Here is a 26606-nt window from a genome sequence, read left to right on the forward strand (position 1 = left end):
TGCTTCGGAAAAAAACGCCATCGATTTGAACTGCCGAATAAGAATTGTAATGGCGATTTCATTACGGAGGTTTATTGCGTGCTTCAGCCGTCAGGATTGGCTCGAAATTGGCCGTGAGAGCCGTTGGTTATGGATGAAGAATCGCCTCCGTGATATTTCCATCTCCTGAAATGAGCCATGCTTGAACTTTTTCTTCATACTTTTTTTTAAAGATGATTTGCGTATTAAATTTCCCTGCAGTGATGAGGAGGGAGTCCTGGAATGCAGACCTGGTTAAGAATTTGGAATAAGTTTTTTTTTTTTTTTAGTTATGTAATTATTAAGTTTGCCGTGCAGTGGCAGGTTTTAGAACGATCTTCTTTGTTATAATATAGTATGCGGATATTTTTCAGTGCACTTTAACGGGTAATTTTTTTGGGGGGGTCATCGAATTGATGCCCCGATGAATCTTATGAGGAGCCTTAGAGATTCAACGTTTTAATAATTTAAAAAAAAATTAAGATATATTTATTTACATGTAGAGATGGCATGACTCCAGATGAGATCGGTACCATAATTCCAAAACTTCTGACAAAATAAGTTTTGAACGCGTTGTGTATCTTTTCTTGGCTAGTATTGATGGCCCTTGAGGTATTTTAGACGAGGAAGATTGCTGCTGAAGTAGATGACATCATGTCTTTATGAACGCTATATATTTTGCCATGATAAAACGAATTTTCTTAGCATGTTCATGAAAACATGTATCCTTGAAAATTCTTAGTTTTCCGGCCAGAATTAGCGAAGGGGCCTTAATAGATAATATATAACTTATTTTTTGATGCAGACGTATCACAAGTCTTATGATTTCATCTTCCTCTGATTATGAGTTCAGATTTTCTTTATAGGAATAAATTTTTCTTGATATATAGCCCATCGCTTGATTCAGTTTAAGGTGCATTCAGCTTTATACCTGTGAAGAGTTGTCATCACGTTTGGATTTGTATTCCAGATATTTGACCCAGATACGTCCGTGCATAAAACTGTGTATATAAGTATGCCCCATGTGGACGCAAGCGCTAAATTGCACATCCGTCGCTTCCTTTGGGGGGCGGCGGTTGAAGCAGAACTTACTCTGTCCGATTGTGTTTTGATATCTGTATAAGTTTATGAGCCGTATATTTTGTTGTGGGTCAGGTATGCTGAATAAAAGGTGCAAAAACATTTAACAAGTGCCCTCCAGTGATTCATTTACAAGAACGCCTTTTTATGAAGCATTATTAGTTATGGTTCTCTGCCTTTGCTGCTGTGCTGAAAATTGTTCAACGACTCTCCCTCACGCGCCCCCCCACCCCCCCCCCCCCCCCCCCAAAAAAAAAAAAAAAAAAAAAAAAATTGTAGCGCCACCGGTACGCGACGCTAAATGCGCCGTAATATACTTTTGCAAACAGGTACGTGAATAAAGAATTGGTATGCATGCATGGATTTCATCCCTTTTATAGATGAACGTAAACAAACAGAAACTATTTCCGGCATTCCGTTCGACTATTGGTGGGCAAACAGCTTACAAATGTTCAAATGCAACGCAATCTAGTTAGTGTCATTTAGCCTATCTACCCGTTTGACAAAGTAATCGAATTGCAGCCATTAATTATAGGAGCAACAAGAGCGCAATATAGCTTTTATTCGTTACTTCCAGTTGCGTTTGTGCGTATGAGAGAGAGAGAGAGAGAGAGAGAGAGAGAGAGAGAGAGAGAGAGAGAGAGAGAGAGAGAGAGAGAGGGTCGTCGGCGTTTGTTTTTCATCAGGGACTTTGATTCATTGTTTTATTTGGATCGATTTCAATTTTTTTTTTTATTTCCTGCGATTTTTATTTAGATTTTACTCGGCTGCGTGAACGGCATCGGAATGTTCGTTCGATCTCTCTCTCTCTCTCTCTCTCTCTCTCTCTCTCTCTCTCTCTCTCTTATTTTTCTCATTCCCTTCCTCACGCCGAAACACGCCATTTGAAGAGCAATTAAAAGGTACTCTTACCTGCCTGTTGGCGATGGTCACTTTATTCCAGTTTTGTTTATTGACCCCCCGTTGACATTAAACCAATGGACCGTCGGTATTGGCGATGAAATATATATGCTGATAGAGACCAAGGGAGGGGGAGGGGCGCGGTTGTCGACTGCTCTCTGGCACCGGAGTGGACTGCGTGTCAGTGATATCGTCCGTTCGAAACGCTGCCCTGACACGAGTATAATTCTGCCGTTTAGGAGGGCTGAAGATATAGTCCAGAAAGGGGCGGAGAGGCCGGTGGATTTTACGCACCAATATTGGCATCCTGTATCTCGTCGCTGTCCCCTGAACATTTATGGGTTCATTTGCTTATTGATTATTATTGCTAGAGTCGCCTGCTGTTGGGCTTCAGTTACTATTAAAAGGGGTTTATTGTTGTAAGTTGTTAATAACCCCCGTTACCCTCCTCTGACAGGAGCGATTTTACAATTCGCAAAGCTCTTGCTTTGGTTGTAAAGCCACAGCCGACTGATTCCCTTATGTCTGGAAACTGGAAACTCGCCAATTTCTTCTTCATTTTTTGTAGTCTTTGGGTAATTGTGAGAAAGAGTCTGGAGGGAAATGAAGGACGGGAGACCCCCACCACGTTTCCTTGTTTTTATTTTTCCATTTCATTCATAATGCTGGAAATGCTGAGGTAATTTTTGTTTTGTTTTTCTTGTTATTTCTTTGTTGGAATTTTATCCAGCTTTTAATTTTAATGTGTTTATGTTTTTATGACTCGTGTGGTCTAATTTCAGAAACTAAGTACCTCGATTTTATTAAAGTCCTGTAAATGATCCACAATGACTTTTCCAGAAGTATGATGAAAAGCTAAAGATGAATTTTATAAATTTTATTCATTTTTCCCCACTAATCATCTTTATTACATGCATAAGAATATGATTTGAGCGGTGCCTTAATTTTTTATTTTACGTGCTGATAGCCAAAGATTATTTGTAACCCTTACTTACGGTACGGTATTCATATACTTAGGTCGCTCTAAAAAGTAAGTAAGGAAGGAGGAAGCATGCTTATGCTTTTATAAGTTTGTTTTGATGCTGATAATTATATTAATTAAGCTGCATCGTAGTGTATATCCAGTAAAAAAAATTTCTCAATTACCTATGATAATATAAGGTAACAATATCGATCTGAAAACGAAACTGAATGTAAGTTATGTCAACTATTTTTGCAGTAGAAATTATTCTTGTAAGTTTGGCTGACAGACTAACTAGTTCAGCCATCATGACGCCTGGTGTATGATCAGTTTGCTTCTACAGTTATAAAGTATTATGTTGCAGTTAGCTATGAGAATTCACTCAGATATGTTCAAGGTTAATAACTGGAAGGCGTGAACAGCTTCCACGACGCTCCACTTTCAACCAGTAGTTTTTTCTTTCGTGTGCATATATAGGTATATATGTAGGTATATAAATTACACACACACACACACACACACACACACACACACACACACATATATATATATATATATATATATATATATATATATATATGTTGTGTGTGTATGTTTAAAATGTCTGTGTGCACATAGCTTGCGCATGCTTTATTTTATGTACTCGTACTCCTGCTTTAACATCATTGTACGTGCTTGACGTATCGTAAGTATGTGTTTATCGAACTCTTCTCAGATTCTTATATGGTGAAAGAGTGTTTTATGAATGCGCTTGAAAGTCAAGGTGAAATTATCATTGACTCTTATTTTTTGTTGTATTTATAATGCCTAAGAAAGCGCTCGTCTTGAGCCAGAAAGATGAAACTGGCCTTTGAGTTTTGTTCAAAACGAAAGGAAGGCAGTTGCGAATTTGCTAGGACTTTTTATTGCATGAATCGCCTTTAGTCCTAGTAAAAAGAACCTTGTTATAAATATTAGAAAGAATCGCACCGTTAACATTTTCCATCCGAAGCTTTTATTGATATTTTGACACTTCTGTATTAGGAATGCTGAATATTCACTGCATTGTCCTTTTATTTGAGAGTTAGTAATTTCGTCACGTTTGTCAATACAACTGGTTTTTTATTCCTCCCTTCCGACGTCGAGTCAGGTATGATTGGCTTTGTTTGTAGAGGTGTTTTTTCTTTTTTTATTAAAGAAAGTAACTATTTAGATGCTAATGAATCATTGAATATCAGTTCTAACATGTCGTGGGCAGGCAGTTTTTATTTGAGAATTGAGCAAGCACTCACACACACACACACACACATACACACACACACACACACACACACACATATATATATATATATATAATATATATATATATATATATATATAATATATATTATATATATATTATATATATATATATATATATATATATATATAGTTTTCAGAACTTATATGAGACGCCTTACATTACCAAACTCCTGTACAGATACTCGCATTAGCTGCGAAAAACTGAATTGAAGACCGGGATATTTAGTGTCCGTACCTGGCGGGCCCCCTCCCCCACCCAAACAAAGCTCAACAATTTTTATCAAATTTTTCCAGGCCTCTAAATAATTACCATTGTGATGGGTGGCTTTTTATTTATTTGTTTTTTTTTTTTTTATTCCATATCTGCAATGTTAAAGATATTTGGAACTTCGGAGTTCCTTAGTATATTCTTCAGTATTCTCAGGACCTTCAGTATTCTCAGGATTCATGGAACTTCGGAGTTCCTTAGTATATTCTTAAGTATTCTCAGGATTCATGGAACTCCGGAGTTCCTTATTATATTCTTAAGTATTCTCAAGATTCATGGAACTCCGGAGTTCCTTAGTATATTCTTCAGTATTCTCAGGATCCTCAGTATTCTCAGGATTCATGGAACTTCGGAGTTCCTTAGTATATTCTTCAGTATTCTCAGGATCTTCAGTATTCTCAGGATTCATGGAACTCCGGAGTTCCTTATATTCTTCAGTATTCTCAGGATCCATGGAACTCCGGAGTTCCTTAGTATATTCTTCAGTATTCTCAGGATTCACGGAACTCCGGAGTTCCTTAGTATTCTCAGAATTCTGTAAAGGCACGTTAATGATTGCTGCACATAAGGGGCTGTCAAAAACATTATATCTTTTGTCGAATTTATTATCGCCTGTAATGGATTTCAGTCTAGAAGTGATGTATTAAGTTTGAGTAGTCAGTTTTGTGTATCGGTTTTAATACCAACTAACAAGCGGCACCAGTGGTTAGGAATTCCATATTAAGTAAAGGGGGGGACGCGTTTAATTAAATTCATATTGGCCTTCTATCTACTAAGGCTTATCCAATTTTGAGTGGAATTACTCCGGCTGAATATGATGGTGGTTTCGTTGTCAAGTGTAATTTGATGTTAGTATGTCTCGCGTCGCGGGTTTTAATAGTCACATGAATCCTGCTCTTCTCTTACAGCTCTTGATGACTTCACATTTTTCTCTGGGTAAAGATGTCTTCTTTTTCTCTAATTTCGATACTCTTGTCATTGAGTGACTTACCGAAAATGGTATGTATTATCACAATAGAAGTTGTATCAAAATCATAACTGCCTTTTCCCCAGAGATGACCAATAAAACTCTCATATGTCAACCCTCAATTTATGTAAACATCGTTATGGAATCGAATGTCATTTCAGGTTTCGAACAACGAAATATTTTTGTTCGTCTATAAACTGGGTTTACATTTTTTTTTCTGAGGATAATTTCTGGGCGGGTGTTATAGGAATCAGTAGCCTTGAAACCCACGAAATTTTATCAGCGGTAACCGATGCATGATTTCGGTTATTAATGAAAAATAACGATTAAATTGGCAAGCGAAAAATAAGGATTTTAAAAAGCGTTTACATGAAGTGACTTTCCAAGTGATTCATCTCTGATTCATTTGATCTACATATAAAAATCTTTGCTTCTGTTTCCTTTCTTTCTTCTAATGTCAAATCTTGGCTTTTTATTTCTGCCATCAGCTGGAAAATAGAAAAGTATTCGAAAACTGCCAATAATGCCCCTTCGAGTCGGTAATTAAATGATCAGTCAGTATTTTGCTTGTTATCAGCTTCGTGGACGCTAAATAATATGGATGACACTTCCTAAGAAAAAAAAAAAGGTCCAATCTATATAGATTTGAAGTTCGAAAGATAAAAAACGGAAAAATGGAAAAGAAAATGTATTGCTTTTTTGAGTTTTTGGGAAAAAACAACAACTGTTATAATGGGTTTTATCACTTTCTGATACACAAATAATTCGTTAATATAGAAATAAAAAAAATTTGAAATATTGATAGCGAAATATTTTGAATTTCATAGCAGAATGGCATTCTAGTATACGAGTATATGTATATATATAGTATTTGGAAACAAGGTTTCCCCTTTTTTTTATCTGATCCCACAGGCTATCACACTTTCAGACAACTTAAAAAGCAAAAAATTGGTAAACAACAAAAAATAAATTGTGTCTGTCACAAAACAAAAATATGTTCGTACTTTTAGTTTTATCAGTGGAAAAGAAATCATTGTGTTTTTTGGTGGGATGTATCGACTTTTGTCTAGGACAATTCCAGAATAAAAAAATCTCTCGCCTACACGTATATATATGTATTATATATATATATATATACTATTATATATATGTAGTTACATTTTATATGTATTAATATTTATTTTTTTGTATATAATGTATTATACATATTTAGAATAATATATATACTATATGTATATATATATATATATATATATATATATATAGATATATATTATATATATAAATATAAAATATTAAATATATACACATACACAATACACACACACACACACACACACATATATATATATATTATACATATACATATACATACGAATACTTATATATATAGTTTGTGTGTATGAGCATTAAAATGTAATTAGTCTAACCAACATTTTTAGATCACTTCAAACTTCTTTAATATATAAGTTCTGTGATATGTTTCTTTGAGCATTGTCAATCGGAAAGATGGTAGTAGATGAAAGTTTATACCAACAACACTCGGTAGAAGCCTAGTTTAGCTAGGAGCTGGAAAGAAAAAACATACCTAACCTCAAACCAGCTAATAATTGATAAAAAAAAAAAAAAAAAAAATTGTGTCCTAACCTCAAACCAGTCAAAATTTGATTAAAAAAAATTGTATCCTAACCTCAAACAAAATGCAAACTGGTCCAGTTGTGAAGTTTAAAGAGAAGCATAAACACTATACCTCTCTGTTCCTTTCCCTCTCTCCTTCGGCATACCCGCGTGCCTTTGCCTTTCTCCTCTCTCTCTCCTCTCTCTCTCCTCCTCTCATCTCTCTCTCTCTCTCTCTCTCTCTCTCTCTCTCTCTCTCTCTCGACTTCGACACAAATTGGGTTCATCTCGGCTGTGTCTCATGAGATCGTCAGGAAGCGATTCGAAGCTGAAATATCATTCCAGGGACCAGAGAATGGTTATGAAAATCTCGGAGCGTGAATCGAAATATAAATGATTGCATATCTTTAGTATCTAGCTTAGATACAAAAGGGAAAAGTCGGGATTCAAAATATTTGGGAGGAGAAATTGATGGAAATGGAAGATGTTGATTATTAAACAGACATCTAACAGATTATGAATTGAATTTTTTTTTTCATTGGCAGGCAGATCTCTCTCTCTCTCTCTCTCTCTCTCTCTCTCTCTCTCTCTCTCTCTCTCTCTCTCTCTCTCTCTCTCTCTCTCTCTCTCTCATTTTTCCTCAGGCGATAGACGATTTGTGGCTTAGTGTAGCAATCGGAATTATAGAGAGCGGTATCGCAGAAGAACCACTGATCACAACGCTAAATCCCTTTCCAATTGGGAAAGGTTATATCTGAGAGAGAGAGAGAGAGAGAGAGAGAGAGAGAGACGAGAGAGAGAGATAGAGAGAGAGCAGATAGAGAGAGAGAGAGAGAGAAAAGAGAGAGAGAGAGGGGGGGGGGTTAGCTTCCTGGTTCGGGGTCTGGGGTGGAGTTGGTACCAAAGTACAAAGGGTATTTGAAAATTGTTAAATATCATATTAGGAGGATTTATTGTTATATAGTTCACCCGACATTTTTTAGTATACTGCTCTTAGAGGGAGCAACTATAAAGTTCGAAATTATTACTTTGATACAATACAGACTGCGTAAATGATTGATAAGTTGTCTTCAATTGATTTATTGTTTTTTTTTGCTAGGTTGTTTTTTTAATATTTGAATTATTGGGCGACTGAAAATAGTGTCTATTCAGCGAACAGGCATATTTAATTCGTTTTTAATTTTTCTGTTTTATAAATATTTACAGATAAGCGGCTAAATGGCCATTCATTTATAATTGAATGTCTAAAGTTAATGAATAATGTGGGCGGATTTGAATGCATCTGTCTGTCTGTCTGCAGCTGAGGGAAATAAGTTGATTGATTTTTTTAAAGGTCTCTGTTGCTGGGTATTGCAAGTCTTCATTCATACTCCTTTATCTCATTCAAATGGATCTGTTGCTGCACAGACGAAGAAGAGTCATACAAATTGAGAAATGCTCGTCATATTTCGACTCTATTCATTCTCATCTCAGTGGACGACATGAGAAGAAGAAAATTTCGGTAAAAGCAAACTAGTGTTACAGCCATTTGCATTTTCGCGAAGGCCCTTCAGAATGTGTTCACTTCCCTGGAACTCTCTCTCTCTCTCTCTCTCTCTCTCTCTCTCTCTCTCTCAAGGCCTGAGGGCGCAACAACTCACGTTCCTCCGCTCCTACGGACTCATCATCGAGAGCGATGGCAATTCAAAAACCCATTTACCATGAATACCCAAAATTGGTTCTCCAATTATCCTCTTCTGATAAATCGTAGAATGGAAACCCAGACTAAGCCTTGCCTATCGCGGTCCTTCCCCCCCTCCCCCACCCGACCTCAACACCCTCCAGGTCCCCTAAGCCTGTCGCTCCTTCGCTCTCTCTTTTCATCTCCTTGCAGTAATCCTAGCAAACTAATGCCATGCAATGTTCCAGTTCAGAGAGAGAGAGAGAGAGATGTGTCTTGAGGAAAAGAAAGGGAACACACAGAGAGAGAGAGAGAGAGAGAGAGAGAGAGAGAGAGAGAGAGAGAGAGAAGATAATGCAGAGAGAATAAATCTAGGGATAAGACCTCCTTCGCTCCGCATTATCACACCCCGATCATCTATAAACAATTGGTGGAATCGGTTCCGATCCTTTACCGTGCGACTCGATTCTCGTCACGTCCCGGGAATTAGCGTCTGATCCTTCGACCCCGATGCTGCTGCTCTTCTTTCTCTTGCATATAAGATGAGTTCGAACACTTCTATTCTATTATGTACACCGATTCCTTTAAGTGGATCTCTAGGAGGCTGGAGTACTCCACACTGGTTTTGTATGAAGAGCGTCGTTCTTTCCGCCTTTCTTCTTTGCCTGAAGGTTATTTGTGTTTTGTAAGTTGTGTTATGTATTTCGAATCTGTCGTCCTTGTAGTTCAGAAGACATATAGTTTTATTATTGTCATTGCTATTCTGATATTCTGATTTGCTGCCCCCAGTGCCTGTCCTGTATCACTTGGTTACAGTCATCAAATTATGAGGCACTTCTAATGGTCTTAAATTTATTGACGTATCGACCATCCAGACTTCTAGCAACTTTTCCCTTTAGATTTCTTGCAAATGAAAGAGTTTAAAGGTAGAATGGGAAAGTTTGAAAGCATGTGCAAGAATAGTTAGTTGATAGTGAATGCGAGAAAGAATATGGTTATGAGGAAATTGAGAAACTGAGGAGATAGAACAGTTCATGTTGATGTGCGTGGTGGAAGAATAGAACTAGTTAAATTGTATAGGTGTTTTTTTGAGTAAATTTTAGCATATAATAGTAAGGTGAGAGAGTAGGATAGTTACAGAATAGGTGAATGAAGGAAGTTAGCTGTTTATGTTCAGAAGATTAGGAAGAGATAAGGAGTGTCAATGGATATGAATGTATGGTGGGATTATAGCGTTTGATATGAATGAAAGAAAAAGATGGAAACTATTGAGCTTAGTTGTTTGCATTTGCACAGCACGTGTGGCTTAAGAAAAATTGATAGTATGAGGAATATAGTGAGGTTAGCATAGATGAAATAAGTTGTGATCTGACTTCAAGCTTACTCGGGACGTGTGCAAGATTTTCCCCTCACGCATAAGATGTAAACATTATATTCCTAAGTTTTAATGTAAATTAAAGCGTGCTAAAATCTACGGTCAAATAGAACCTTGTTTCACCAACGAAAATTAAAATAGATAAGCTATGTTTTATTAGAAATTATTTTTCTGTACTGTTTAACATACACGTTATTCATGTTTTACGATATCATTCTAGTAAAAAAATCAGAAATATCCTATCCTAACATTCCTGTATCTTAACCCAACACGAAACACCAGGGCCTATTTACGCTCCTCCATAGACCTTTCCTAACACCCACCAACAACAACAAAGTCGTTTGTAGTGGAAGTAAGTGAAAATGGATTAGATCGCGGAGAGATGGGGATTGTAGGTAGGTGAGTTCACTATATAATTTGGAAGGATAAGGGGGAAGGAATGGAAGACCTAGAATGAGCTGTGCTGTGGAAGAAGTATTTAAAAGAAAGGCTTTAATATCCAGGAAGGCTCCGATTAGGTGTCTGAAAAGGCCTGAAATTGTTTTTATTTTCTACACAGGGAGCTTTTCAAGGATTTAGCACCGCAGTAACACGCTTTCTCTACCAGTGGTTATCCGTTTAGTGTGATGAAGGAACGTTGGGTATAGTTAGAACTTGGGAGTTTTTCAACAATTCAGCACTACAGTAATACATTAGCTGTACCAACGGTTCTCCTTTCAGTTAAATGAGGGAATACTGGGTAAAGTCAGTACTTTGATGAGGACCAAATCAACGCTGAATGATCTCATAGGTCTCAGTGCTCGACCTTTGCCCTAAATTCTATATTCAATCTGATTCAACAGAAAGAAAAGAAGACCTGCTAGAAATTTGAAGGTTAAAACACACTAAACATTGAAATGATACCTGGTCATTGAATTGCTGTGGAATAGATTATGGGTTTGGAGACAAAGTTGGTCATTCCCTGGAATATTTTATTTTTGAAGCTTAAAATTAATTCTTAACAAGAATCAGTAATTACACGAGCATGCCTTAATAAGTACAGAAAGAAGAACTTGCTGGGACGATATTCGCTTTTGCCAAAATATTGGCTTAAATTAATGAGCTGATCTCTTAGAATCGTTTTAGAGACTTTCTCTAGGTTTTACCACCGCAAACAAGAAACATTTAAAGGATATCTAAGAAATAGAAGTTCATATTGACATCTTATCAGTGATGAACTAATCACAGAAAATTTTTCTGTTTATCTTCAGAAACGTTTTTGATCATTTATTCATTTAAGATAAAGGAACCCGTCAATTTTGAGGCTGTCAGTTTACCAATTCCATGGTTGACTTTGTACACTTGCGCTACCCAAAAGTTAACTAGCTAGACACAGTTTTCGCATCAATTGCACATTTCAAATAGAATCAGCTGAGTTTCTCCCAGCATTGTTGTTACTCACCTTACCACCAGCTTGCTGGTTCTAGATAACCTCCCCAACTATCACAGATCTTAATGTAAACAGCAGCTATCTATTTAAAACCACATCTCATATTACAGTAGATCTTGGTTACGAGAGGTCATGGGCCAATTCCTAAAATCTTTTAGATTTTTTACCATTAATGTTATCAGGAATCGCGGTGATTTGCATATTATTGGCGAACGTTTCATTGATTTAACCCAGCATAGAAGTCTATTTAGACGAGAAAACATCGACATGTTAACTAAAGATTAAAATGCTTTCAATTCAATACCACCGAGGGTTAATACGTTAAGGCAGGAATAAATTTAAAAATGATAAATTGTGTCCATTGAGCAAAGAAATAATCTTGGATAAGTGCAGAGAAAGTAAAACTGATAACCGGAAACCGAAGGAATAGATCTGCGTTTCGGCCAAGGAAACAAATGAAATAATACTCGCTTTTGAAAAAAAAAAGCGGAACAAAAATGGCAGAAAAGAGTGAAAAAGTCGTAACAACAGCGAGCTGCTCCCCTTGGAAAATATACTCTTCTTTGGATGAACAACATGTGGGGAAAATAAATACATTTCACAAGATGTTATTTCATTGGATAGGGGGACGATGAGAGAAGTCGACATTAGTTAAGAATGATTGGAAATGAAAGACGAGAGATTCAATAACACGCGAGAAGAGGAAGGACAGCTGAAGGTAATTCGAGAACCGGGAGGAAAGAGAAACGGAATTGAAAATAGATTATTAATAGGAGAGAGAGAGAGAGAGAGAGAGAGAGAGAGAGAGAGAGAGAGAGAGAGAGAGTTTCAGTATGAAGCATATGAAAAGAATAGAGCTATAGGAAGAAGGATCAGTTGTTCATTTGCATGATAGGAGAGGAACTTATAAAGGATACGGAGCAAGAATAGCAGCTGGGGATTGTATTGGGTGGACAGAAGAAAAAAAGAAAAGAAAAATACGCATCATTTGAATCTCCTTTTTGTCCAAAATACGTTTAAAGATGACAAATTGATAATTTAGGTAAACAATTATACATACATAATTATATACAGTAATTGTTCACTTTTTTATTTCCTTAGTTGAGTGGCCTTTCAGAAGGTATTACGTATGGAATAACCCAATGGGCATAGCTTCAAACCATATGACCAGGAGGGTATACGTATATTTTGTAAGTTTATGGCATTCGATGAATGATATAATGGATGTGTTACAACAGAAGAGTTGAGTAGTACGTATATATATATATATATATATATAGATATATATATATATTATATAGATATATATATATATATAATATATTTGAATCGTCCAGGATGTGGCAACTTCCCCATGGCTGCTTGAGATTTGCAGATGGCACGTTCGTGTGAGTGAAGGGCAGCCATGAAATGCAAGAAGCCGAAGGACACCTTTAAGAGGAGGCCGACTTGCATTGCACTCTGGAGTGAAAGAGCGATGGCCGTCTACTATCCTCCTGTGCGTGCAAGGAGAAAGGAAGTAGATGGCACTGTTGTTTGGATTGCTATGGTGAATTCCTTCCTCCCTCCTCCCCCCCTTCCCGCATGAACCTCCGAACTTGCACCTATTGGGGCTCTCAGTCTGCAGTCTTCCCAGGAGTTTGTGAAACTCTTCTTAAACTCTGATTTCGAAAGGATCATATTTAAGTCTGTGGGTAATGAGCCATTACCTTTAATCACCCTTGCGTAGCTAACATGACCTCGTGTAAGGTAAAACGGAGATATCTCTTTAATATGTGTGTGTGTGTATATATATATATATATATATATATATATATATATATAGTATATATATATATATATATATATATATGTATGTATGTATGAATGGTATTCATATATACAGTATATATGTTTCTGTGTCCGCTAAAATTCTTAGCAAAATAGATCTTTCCATTATCAGAAATTCTGTCATCATCTTCATTTTTAACTTTTTTTAACTTGTTTTTCTTGTAAGTCAAAGAAACTGAAGTATGTCAGGCATTGTGTGTGCGGTGAAATTTTCTACAATTTAGAGGTATGGTTTGTTGAATAGTTTGTTGGCACGTCGGCTAGAAGTGAAGATACGACTTATTCTTGTTGCCAGCCTTTTGATAGCGTCCGTAGAACGGTCAGAAACTGCACGGGAAAGCAAATTAAATAAGACAAGAGGAAAGGGGTGATCGCAGAGTAATAAAAAGAGTCCTTCGGTTCAGATTACAATCTTTGCAATCCCGAAGGCAACTAGAGAAAGATAAAGATTTATGGAGAGAGACAAGCAGCATGACTCGAGATGAGAAGTGGTGATTTGAGTTCTTTTACATGTTATTTTAAGGATAAAACTATATGTAAATCATTAGTGTTTGTCATCGTTTCGTAGAAGGATTTTTCGTCTTAATGTTTGCCAATAATTTTAAAAAGGGTTTTATACTTTAATTGTTTTCAGGTGCGAGGAGGTTTCTATTTGTCAGGCCTGATTTAATTGAAGCACTTTCATTTCCTAGCTGTTTCTCTTGATTGAAGCACTGGCATATCCTAGAAGTTTTTTTTTTTATTGAAGCATTTGTATATCCTAGCTGTTTCTCTTGATTGAAGCACTTGCATATCCTAGCTGTTTCTCTTGATTGAAGCACTGGCATATCCTAGAAGTTTTTTTTTTTATTGAAGCATTTGTATATCCTAGCTGTTTCTCTTGATTGAAGCACTGGCACTTCTTTGTCCAAGTAGCTGCATGGGCGCAGAAAAGGTAAGGAAAGGATGCTGATCATGCTCTTTGAAAGTTACATCGCAAAATTTGTATGGAGTCAGTTACTACTTATCTGGTTATAGATTTAAATATATGATGCCTTTATGATTTCATATGGCTCATTGTTGTAAGTGTTCAGTTTGTAGCAGTGTCTCTCGATAGTAAATGACAGTTATATAGTCGTCACTAGTGGGTACCTTAGTGAATTAGAATTATGTAATCACGTCCACGCGCACACCCAGTTTCAAAATTTCAAAAGACCAACAATAATGTAAGTAATTCGCCTTAGATTTAAAAAAGCTCTTATTATTTGATTTGCGTGCTATTTTGACTGCTACTTGAATCTTCAGAAGCATGTAAATAAATTATGCGACCCGTTGATAAGTTTCCTTATATTTTTCAACATTCGTGCCAGTTACAATGACACATTTTTTAGGTCTTAAGTATATTCGCCTTTTATTTATCTGAGGTGATGATAACTCTTGTTGTGAAAGAAGCTATTGTTATTATAATTATTATTGCCTCACAAAATAAGACGTCCAATGTAAATAAGGCATGCTTCTTGGAAAAACGAGACGGTAATCACTGCCGCTTGCATTTGTCTTAACCCTTAAACGCCGAAGTGGTAAAAAAAAAATGTCTCCCGTGTGCCGGAGGTGTTTCAGAGTGAGCGCGGAAGCGGAAAAAATATTTTTTTCAAAAAATCACAGCGAGCTTAGTTTTCAAGATTTAGAGTTCATTTTTGGCTCCTTTTTTTGTCATTGGCTGAAGTTTAGTATGCAACCATCAAAAATGAAAAAAATGATCATTATCATATATAAATAATGCGATATATGATAGCGCAAAAATGAAATTTCATATATAATTGTATTCAAATCTCGCTGTGCGCAAAACGGTTAAAGGTAACAAGTTACTTTTTTGTTGTTGTAATTTACACTCAATTGCGATAATTTTGGTATGTAACACATTGTAAAACGATAAAAGCAACACAAGAGAAAATATTATCACAAAATAATGCATGAATTCGTAACGCGCGGACGTAAACAAATATTTTTTTCAAAAATTCACCATAAATCTAAATATTGTCCTAGAGACTTCCAATTTCTTTCAAAATGAAGACAAATGATTGAATATTACTATACTGTAAGAGTATTAGCTTACAAATGCAGTTTTCGACCATATCTGACGAGTTAAAGTTGACCGAATGTCGATTTTTTATATATATATATATATATGCAATTATTTCGGAAATAAGAAAAGCTACAACCTTCAAATATTTTTCGTTTTATTCTACATGAAATTGCGCACATTTTCATATATAAAACTCTATGAAATGCCTAATATGAAACGGAGCAAATATTCCGAGAATGGGACGTACGCATTTCGGAGATTTGTGGCGGAGAATCCGCGCGCGGAGTGAAGGAAAGTTTTATTTTTTAAATTCACCATAAATCTAAATATTGTGCTAGACACTTCGAATTTGTTTCAAGATGAAGATAAATGACTGAATATTACTAGACTGTAAGAGTTTTAGCTTACAATTGCGTTTTTCGACCATTTCGGTAGAGTCAAAGTTGACCAAATGTGTTTTTTTTTCTATTTATCGTGATTTTTATGCAAATATTTCAAAAATGAGAAAAGCTACAACCTTCAATTATTTTTTTGTATTCTACATGAAATTGCGCACATTTTCATAAATAAAACTTTATGTAACGGCTAATTTAAAATGGTGCAAACATTACCACAATCGCACGTATGATTTTTTCGGAAGAGTTAGCAGACGTAAAGAAAATGTTATTTTTTTCATAAATTCACCATAAATCGAAATATTGTGCTAGAGACTTTCAATTTGTTGCAAAATTAAGGAAAATGCTTGAATATTACTAGAATATAAGCGTTTTAGCTTACAATTGCGTTTTTCGACCATTTCGGTAGAGTCAAAGTTGACCGAAGGTTGAAAATTTGTCACTTATCATTTTTTATATGAAAATATTTCAAAATTGATAAAAGCTACAACCATGGGTTGTTTTTAGTTGTATTGTGCATGAAATTGCGCACATTTCCATAGATATAAAACTTTATGTAACGGCTAATTTTAAAATGGTGCAAACATTACCACAATCGCATATGATTTTTTTCGGAGGAGTTACCGCGCGGACGTAAGGAAAAAGTTTTTTCATAAATTCAACATAAATCGAAATATTGTGCTAGAGACTTTCAATTAGTTGCAAAATTGAGGTAAATGATTGAATATTACTAAAATATAAGAGTTTTAGCTTACAATTGCGTTTTTTGACCATTTCGGTAGAGTCAAAGTTGACCAAAGGTTGAAATTTTGGCACTTATCGTTATTTATATAAAAATATCTCAAAACTGATAAAAGCTACAATCATGAGTATTTTTTTGTTGTATTCTACATAAACATGCGCACATTTTCATATATGATACTCCATGTAACGGCTAAATTAAAATGGTATAAAAATTATGTCAAAGTGACGAAATAATTTCCGAGATGTGTCACAGATACTTTTTAGTGCGGCAAGAAAGAAATTTGCGCTTGCGCGCCTGCGTAACGATTGTAACAGTCTACGTGAAGATCCAGCATAAATACCAAGACATCCTGGGCATTCAAATTTATATATAATATTAGATTTCATGAAATCCTGTAATTTGTTCTTGTAATTTAAAAAAAACGCTGCAATTAGCAAGGCAATTGGAATCAATGACAGACTGGAGCTAATATAATTTTATCCAGTAGAAGTTGATGTCATCAGGAAAGTTTCTCGCCATGAACAATTCCCTAACTTGAATAGTAGAGATTGCTATCAACTGATAAGGCCAGAAAATCACCAAAAACTGAAGAGCGTTATCCACTTTTGGACCGGAAATGGGTATGGGAGAACATAAAAAAAACCTTTCATTAGTGGGCACAGATTTCCGTGTCGAAAATGATGATAATTGTTGCAGGTCCACAACAATAAAGCATGTGAGTATATGGTCTTTAGTGGATATTAAGAGTTTTCGAACCTCGTACTAGGTTCACTTGACTGAAGATAAACCTAATACAAGATTGGAAAGCTTTTAATATCCATTAAAGACCATATATTCACATGCTATATTATTGTAGACCTGCAACGAAACCTTTCATTGGTATCGTGGGAGGTTAATTTGTCTTTGAATATGCACAAGGAACCTGGGCTAAAATTGTTAGATATCAGAAACAGTGATAAATACGATCATTGTGAAGAGGTTGAATACACATTGCATAATTTTTTTTATTTTTATAGTCACGTAAAAACAACATTGAAGTATGTCAAAATTTTCTGAAAATATTAATGCTCTGTTTCAATTATAGGACGAAAAAGGATTATAATAGCGCCACTGTATTAATTGTAGGGTATTATTTATACGCTGTTTGGGTCAGTAAAAAGAAACATGACACAAAAGAGGAAACAGATGCCTTTGTTAAGAGCAAGTTTTGTTACGATAGGTGGCTAATAAGAAAACAAAAAAGAAGAAATAGGTAACACTTTCACAAGAGAGGACATTAATTACTGTTTTTGAGTAGCCGGTATAAGTTTTTAAGTAATAGTACAGTTATTACGGCGTTCAATAAAAATGATTCAAAGCCTAGTGTTCAGTAACAGATATATTAATTACTTACATATGCAATGTTCTGTTTATACAAGTAAGAAGAAAAATGACCATGGCAAAATTTATGTAAATACTATGAAATAACTATAAACCTGCATTTATGTATTTTTTTCTAATTAAAGATAATGAACATCATAGTATTCTTTGGAAGCTTGAATTTCAAGTCAGTGGCCCCTGTGGGATTATTCCACATGAATAGGGTTCATCTGAATAATAATAATAATAATAATAATAATAATAATAATAATAATAATAATAATAATAATAATAATAATAATAATAATAATCATGTTCATCATCATCATTACGGTAAATAATTGAGAAATCTTAATGAAAGGTGAAGTTTGGCGTGAATTAACTTTAAAAAGATTGAAATTCACAAAAATACAAAAGAAAAAAAGGAGGGGGAGAATAGCGTATGGATAGATTGATTAAAATTCTGGACTTGGAATCCGAGGGATTCCATCGACGACGAGACCTTAATCCTTCTTAAGATCCTTCAACAAAAAATGAAGAAGGAGCATAAGAAATCTTTCGTAGCAGATCCAGGAAATGGAGGCGCTCTTCGGAGCCTCCGGATCCCGAATCCTCAAAAAAAAAAAATGATGAAGAAGGAGCAGAAGGAATCCTTCGTAGCAGAGCCAGGAAATGGAGACGCTTTTCGGAGCCTCCGGATCCCGAATCCTGTGCCGTGGCAGTTTTAAAAGCAAGGCATAGAGGAAGTAGACGTCAAGGTTATAACATTAATCACTATGTTTCAGCTATACAGCAGTTTACTTGTGGTATTAGGAATTGTGGCAGGCGACTTGACCGCTTGGACTATTAATGATTTGTTTGATTTCCTTTGTTATCAAGGAGTCGACGGCGGTTTACGAGTACATGATACTCTTGCTGCTGCTGTTGACTCTCTTGAACCGGAAATCGTTTACCCTTTTGAATCGGAAATTGTTGCAGAACCTAACAGCTTGTTGACGCCAGCCTTTGCCTTTGCCATCTTCGGATTGGCCTTGTTGGCAGGCTTGGCCTTTGCTGTTTGCTGGAAATTCGGAAATTATGGACGCAAAGTTCATGATTTGGATGAAGATCTGGAAACTGATGACTTTAGACCGGACGACAATCTACAGATGGACGACCTGGAAGAAGACGACAGCGAGGATGAACTGGAACAAGAAGACAGCGAGGACGACCTGGAAGAAGACAACAGCGAGGATGACCTGGAACAAGAAGACAGCGAGGACTACCTGGAATTAGAAGAGAGCGAGGACGAACTAGAAGAAGAATACAGCGATGATGACCTGGACCAAGAAGACAGCGAGGACTACCTGGAATTAGAAGACAGCGAGGACGGCCTAGAAATAGATATGGATGAAGTGTCTAGACTGGAAAATCGTTTAGAACATGAAGACCTGGAATATAGTGACAATAACCTGAAAATGGAAAAGTGCGAATCGTCTAGACTGGAAGATCTTTTAGAACAGGAAGAACCTGAAGAAATGATAAAGTGTGAAGATACTGATGAAGAACTGGAAAGCGAAATGACTGAAGTATCTCGGCCAGAGGAGAGCTCAGAACTGGATGAACTGACAGGTACTGAAGATGGTCCAGAAACTGTTGAAAAACCGGACAGCTTGATGGCGCCAGCCTTTGCCTTTGCCATTACTGTTTTGGCCTTGTTGGCAGGCTTGGCCTTTGCTGTGTGCTGGAATGACAACAGTCATGGAAACCATCTTCAGGAACTGGAAGAACATCTGGAAAGCGAAAGGGCCGAAATATCTAGGCTGGAAGAGACCTCAAAACTGGATCTAGAAAAGCAGAGATTGACAGAAGAACTGGAAGAGAGTCGGGTTGCTGCAGATGAAATGGAACGTCTTTGGAAGGAGGCGAAGGACGAGATTGCTGGGCTCAAGATTCAAATGGCAGAAAAGGACCTATTGCTAAGAAACAATGCTGAGCATGAAGCAGTTATGAAGAATGAAATTGCAAAGTTGCATCATGAAAATGAAGAAATCTTGGCTGAACAGCAGCACTTGGAAGATGGCCTAAAACAGGCTGTATACGAAGGACAGAGGATGGAGAAGTTAAATAACGAACTTATGGAGGAACTAAAGTTTCTGGAGAAGAAATGCAAGGAGGAGAGGATAACAGCGAGTCTCATCCGAGAAGAGCTAGAGCTGAAGGAAGAAAACTGGAGACTCAGAGCTGAGATCTTGGAAGCAGAACTACAAGTGATGAAGAACTGGGTCTCAGAATTGGGAGGACAGAATGCGAGATTGACTGAGGTGTTAGAAGAAATGGAAATGGAAGTGACTTCAGTGAAGAAGGAGCTTGGAAATGAGAAGGGGAAGGCCCAAATTTTGACTGAAGAAGTCCAGGTCTTGAGGAAGTGGGTCACAGAGTTAGAAGGAGAGAATTCCAGGCTCCAGGAAGAGGCAGACGAAAACTGCCTGGAAATAACTTCACTGAAGAAATCATTAGGGAAGGAGAAAGAGCAAAACAGCTTTTTACAGGATGCTCTCCATTATAAGAAGGAGATTGAAAGCTTGTTTGAGGCAGAACGGAAGAGAAGGAAAGAGCTGGAGAGTGCCCTCATATTCTTAAAAGAAGAGATCGACAACAGGGACCTCCAAATCGAAAGGTTCTTAAATGAGGAAAGAAAATTAATATCTGAAAAAGAGGACCTAGAAGAGAAGCTAGGCATCGCTCTTAATCACGGGAATGAACTGAACAGCTTGCTTGAAGAAGCAGATGAGAAGGCCAAAAAAATTACTAATGAATTAGAGGAAGAGGTCCAGAAAAGGGAGACCCAAATATGTCATTTGTTAGGACAAGGAGAAAGACTCAAGGAAGAACTGCAGCAACTGGGAAAAGAATGTGAAAGGTTGACAGAAAAGTGCAGGATACAGGAGGAACATGAGGTGAGGGAAGAACAACGTTTCAGAGAGTGTCTAAGGAGACAGCAAGAGGCTTTGAGGGAACAGGATAAATACCTGTTGATGACACTTCTCCATGGGACAGCTCAGAGGAATTTCCACCTGCAACACATTACACAGGATGGAAATGATGTTCTGGACGAAACCAGGGAAATGGAGAAGGAAGATGAAGGGCAAGAAGAGGACCTGTCCGACCTCTTGCAAATGAGGAAGGAGACCCAGCACAGGAACTACTGTGAAGCCCAACGTGAGAGGACGAACTACGGGCGGCAGTGGGAGGTCCTAACTCAGACTTTGAAGGATCTCGTGCATGGAGATGAGACGAACGGAGGTCCTAATGAGCACTGTGGAGTTGACAGTGAGCCTCCAGATCAAAAAGAGGAGAGTTGATCAGCGGAACTGGGCACAGAAGATGTCTCGATGGCCAAGTCCAAGGCACAAGTTCCGAGGAGGCAGGCGAAAAGAGGCAAATCTTGATGCCTTTGCCTTCTACAGCAGGAGGGGAGGTGATCCCGTGACACCCCCCAAAAAAAGGTCAAACAAAAGGGCCAACGCGAGCGAGTCACAGACTGGCCCGGCGACCGTGAGGCTGAGAGCACATCTTCAGCAGCGTGAGAGGGACTTCCCCCAACACCTTCTAAAATTCCCCCCCCTCAAGGGCCTCCCCCCAGGCCCATCCCCCCAAGAAGGTGTTCATGGTGGTTCCTCTTATGTTGCTTTGGGTGTGGTTTTAGCCCCACAGTCATCAGGCCATTCTGAGGCCCAATTGTGTTGGCCCTTTAGCCTCAGTCAGGAGGAGCTCTGCAACCGAGCATGACTGAATGACCTGATTCATTTTCCTGCTGTGGAAAACCCACATTTTAACCTAGCCTCTGAGGGTGGGCGGGCAAGCTAGCCCATCCCAGAGCCGGTCCCAAGCCCGGAAAAATAGGGAGGGTTGGAATCATCCATAAAATGTCTGCTAAAAAGAAAGAGAGAGAGAGAGAGAGAGAGAGAGAGAGAGAGAGAGAGAGAGAGAGAGAGAGAGAAAGTAACAGCTGTAGAAGAAAAATCTAAGTTAACCATGTACGCACCCATCCCATTTATTCATTCAGACAGTTTGCGTTAAAAACAAAATCCATATTAACCCTATCAAAGGCTTTAGACTAGTCTAAGGGTGAGTTTACACTAGGCTTCACCCCACGCTGCATGTGTAGGACTCATCACTAACTCACAAATTCTTGTTATCCCCACCTACTGGATTACTCATTAGGGTGACTTAGTAGTGTGGCGTGACTCTTGATGAGCAGTCCAGTAGGTGGGGCTAACAAGAATTTGGGAGGAGTTGGTGATGAGTCTTTCGCATGCAGCGTGGGGTGAAGCCTAGTGTAAACTCACTTTTAGCTAATAATTTTATTATACCCAAAGATTGACTATCTGACATGTATTTCATGGTGGCAATGGATCTGAACACCTCCATATTTCGAGGAAAAGGTGAGGAGAGAGAAATGAGACATCAAAGAAGAGAGAGAGAGAGAGAGAGAGAGAGAGAGAGAGAGAGAGAGAGAGAGAGATTTGTAAAGTAAAACCAGTAGAAGAAAAATCTCTCTTTAAAACCAGGAAATAAGTTTAATATATAAATTTAGTTAAATGCTACATTTACAGCCACTGTAGAATTAGGCCAAGTCTACAGTGCCACGGACCTAACATTCACTTTTTATTCCTTGGAATTTATTTGATACATTATTTAAGAATAATTTCCAGAGAATAGAAGGTGAATGCTAGGTGCATGGCACTGTAGACTGGGCCTAATTCTACAGTTGCTGTAAATGTAGCATTTAACTAAATTTATATATTAAACTTATCTCCTGGTTTTAAAGAGAGATTTTTCTTCTACTGGGTTTACTTTACAAATCTCTCTCTCTCTCTCTCTCTCTCTCTCTCTCTCTCTCTCTCTCTCTCTCTCTCTCTCTCTTTTCTTTGATGTCTCATTTCTCTCTCCTCACCTTTTCCTCAAAATATGGAGGTGTTCAGATCCATTGCCACCATGAAATACATGTCAGATAGTCAATTTTTGATTAGCTGCCTATTAAAACCACAGAAAGTCTCATCATTACTAAAAACTTTATCCAAAATCATCTCAATTGTCTCAGAAACAGGGACGTTAGTGAACAACGACTCAACGTCCAAACTGATGGGCGTCTCTCTCTCTCTCTCTCTCTCTCTCTCTCTCTCTCTCTCTCTCTCTCTCTCTCTCTCTCTCTCTCGTCACCATCATCATCTTTTCTTTTAATACAAAAGGCGGAACCAATAAACCCATTTACAAAATTATGACTTTTACAATCATTATACAAAATTAACTAGATCCACAAATTCATCTGGTAAACCAAATTTCTTCACTATGTTAAAAACAAAATCCATATTAACCCTATCCAAGGCTTTAGACTAGCCTATGGTTGAGTTCACACTAGGCTTCACCCCACACTGCATGCATTAGACTCATCACCAACTCCTCCCAAATTCTTGTTAGCCCTCCTACTGGACTGCTCATCAAGAGTCACGCCACACCACTAAGTCGCCCTAATGAGTAGTCCAGTAGGCGGGGATAACAAGAATTTGGGAGGAGTTGGTGATGAGTCTTATGCAGGCAGCGTGGGGTGAAGCCTAGTGTGAACTCAACCATAGGCTAGTCTAAAGCCTTTGATAGGGTTGATATGGATTTTGTCTTTAACGTAATGAAGAAATTTGGTTTACCAGATGAATTTGTGGATCTAGTTAGAGTTTTGTATAATGATTGTAAAAATCCTAATTTTGTAAATGTGTTTATTGGTTTCCCCTTTTGTATTAAAAGAAAAGATGATGAGAGAGAGAGAGAGAGAGAGAGAGAGAGAGAGAGGTCCATCTGTTTGGACGTTGAGTTGTTGTTCACTAACGTCCCTGTTTCTGAGATAATTGAGATAATTTTGTATAAAGTTTTTAGTAATGATGAGACTTTCTGTGGTTTTAACTGAATTAAGGTTAAACCATTGCATAGCCCAGCATTCGCCTCATTCAATCAGGAAGTTGCCGTGTCTTGCTTTCACATCTCGCCCTTACGCTTTTGCTACTTACAAGGCCTTTTCTTGGTAACAGCTGAGTTACCACTTCAGGCCAACATTTGTAGGTCAACCTTTCATCCTTCGTTTCTGGATCTCAGTGTACCATATTGCTGAGTCTATCGTTTATCAGTCCCTAGATGCTTTACCACATCGACGTTTTATTTCAACATTTCTCGCTCGTTCAGCCTTACTTTTTCACATAAGGCGAGCGAAGTAATTCTCTCTGACCGTTTCGCTCTCTTTGAAGATTTGAAGGGTACTAGAGCTAGTCCTGCCTTTAAGTACGATCCTTGGGTGGATTTTTCGTAGGCCAGAATCCGTAAAGATGAATAAGCGGTTATCAAAATAGCTTTGGAAATTCTAAACTGTATTATTATTATTATTATTATTATTATTATTATTATTATTATTATTATTATTATTATTATTATTATTATTATTAATTATTATTATTATTATTCCTAGTATATTCATGAAAAATTACTTATACAATTATTTGAGTTATTTTCACGAATTCTAGCCGTTTATCCAAATCTTCAAACAATGGTCCTGCCTTTGAAGAGGTATTGTCTATCTATGGATTTCAGCTTGGCCCTATTGATGACCATGTCGTCACGTGTCAGACTGCACTACGTGGATAACCTTTTTCTCTTTCACGCCTCAGATGTTTCCAACCTATTAGGGACTGCAGGCTATGGGGAATTTTCATACGTAGCTATTACTTGTTTTTTTTTTTTTTTTTCTAAGGTTTGCCTCACTTCATTTTGAATATATGGATGTCTGTAAGAAATGCATTCTACAACTTTATTATGGCACACTTACAAATTGTCCGAAGATAGGATATTGATATAACTCTAGAATACAATATTTAGGGGAATTAGAACCATTCACCAACCGTTGCTGTCATGCAACCCAGTGGACTGTCTGTTTTGAACTCTAGCCCTTTGCAACCTATCTCGCTTCTCTTGTCTTGTTGTTTTGCCTTTCTGTTAGTTCTTTTTACAGTTGAGTTTAATCCTGGTCTCGTCATCCTCTTGCGTTTTTCCTTGCACATTGGCAGTGTGCGTAATCCTCTATAATGTCGTTGCTCTTCTCTTTGCCGTCTCTCTCACTGTAGCCTTGTCCTCCTTGTCGTTGTCCTCTCTTTTTTTTTTATCCTACTCCTCTTCCTCCACCTCCTCCTCTTCCTCTTCCTCCTCCTTTTTGGGAGCTTCCATTCTTGAAGGGTCCGAAGAGGTGCTGCCTATCTCCGCCTCCTTCCACTAATGGATTTCCTCTGCTGAACTTTGAACACCGTACCTCCTTCTCTTCTCCTCCTCCTCTTTCGCTATATTTGTCCGACATGGGTTAAAGAGATGAGGAAAGAGGTTCCTTCTTTCGAGGAGAGAGAGAGAGAGAGAGAGAGAGAGAGAGAGAGAGAGAGAGAGAAGGCGGAAGGAAGGATGAGGTCAATAGGAATATCCTGAGGGAGGAGAGAAGGGTTGAAGGATGCTCTAGGATGAGGCCCCATTTGCAGTGATAAAAGTGTCTGGGAGAAAATCCCACCTGAGTTGGGATTAAATGGGACGGTTGGATATTATGGGTTAGTAGGAATGGTGCCTTCCTTCTCTTTTATCTTCTGCGTTCTGTAAACAACTGGTGCGTGGGGCGCGGGGATGATACTGACGAAGGATCGGGACTTTGATTCATTTTAACGTTGTACGTACTTACTTACTTGAGGTACTCGAGCAGAAGGACTTGACTCGTTGGATCCTTTGGCTTGTAGTGTATAGACGCTAGTCTAAAGGGGTCTGTGAAATAGCTTGGGATATTTCATTAAGGATGAATAATTATGACAGAAATCTCCGGGAAGAAGAGGCCCACGTCTACAGTGATCTGCCCCCTCTCCTTCCCCAGCTGGGATATTAACCATTTACTTCACCATTTACTTATCAGCTGGTTGCATAATTCACTAGAGACACATGGAATGGCTGTTGTTCACAAATGTTTTAAAACAAGTCAGAAGTAAGTTGCGTTTCGCCTCTTGCCTTTTCCGAAGCTAATAAACAGGACAGGTCGAGGATGAAACAATAATACATTGCAGTAGTTTGATAACTGTTGTGATAATAACACACGTTATGATGCAGTAGGCTCAGATCTGACAGAATCATCAGGACGTCTATTAATGTGTCATAAGTTATTACATGTAAGAATATGTCGAGCGATATTTCGATAGCTCTTATTCTTTCAGCTTGATAACTATAAATCAAAATATCGAGCTATATGCTCGTACGTTTATACGATTTACTTATTTCACTTGGATTATAGTTTTAATGCGTATTTTTTTCCTTTCGAATCATTTTTAAAATTTTTATTTATCGTTCATTATTTTATATTTTTGCATTTTATAATTTTTTCGTAGAAAATGACACCTCTTTGGAACAACGGAAAGTGACACCCTTTTGAACAGAAGCCGTATTGCGTAAAAAGGGTAAAATCTGCTGAGTGTGGAGAAAGGATCCCAGACTCCTTTAGAAAAATAATAATAACGCGAAAACCCATCTAGATGTTTTCGACCCACTCTTTCTGCCCACCCTACCATATTATATTTTCGGTGTCGTTAGAACTGAAAGAAAATTGGGTGAG

General features: G+C 37.5%; 2 protein-coding genes across 2 annotated transcripts in view; both read left to right on the plus strand.

Annotated features, from left to right (window-relative positions):
* Positions 1 to 26606, plus strand: part of LOC135198144 (uncharacterized) — a 285187-nt gene that overhangs the window by 93492 nt on the left and 165089 nt on the right. The gene's annotated exons all lie outside the window — the stretch shown is intronic.
* Positions 18727 to 21294, plus strand: LOC135208302 (calponin homology domain-containing protein DDB_G0272472-like). Its single transcript, XM_064240408.1, has one exon. The coding sequence runs from the start codon at positions 18727 to 18729 to the stop codon at positions 21292 to 21294; it is 2568 nt and encodes an 855-aa protein (XP_064096478.1).

This window comes from Macrobrachium nipponense, chromosome 11 (assembly GCF_015104395.2).
Source record: "Macrobrachium nipponense isolate FS-2020 chromosome 11, ASM1510439v2, whole genome shotgun sequence".
Taxonomy (NCBI): Eukaryota; Metazoa; Arthropoda; class Malacostraca; order Decapoda; family Palaemonidae; genus Macrobrachium; species Macrobrachium nipponense.

What these genes read in the sequence shown, in the direction of transcription:
- LOC135208302 (XM_064240408.1), top strand. Translation starts at nt 18,727, where the DNA reads ATGTTTCAGCTATACAGCAGTTTACTTGTGGTATTAGGAATTGTGGCA.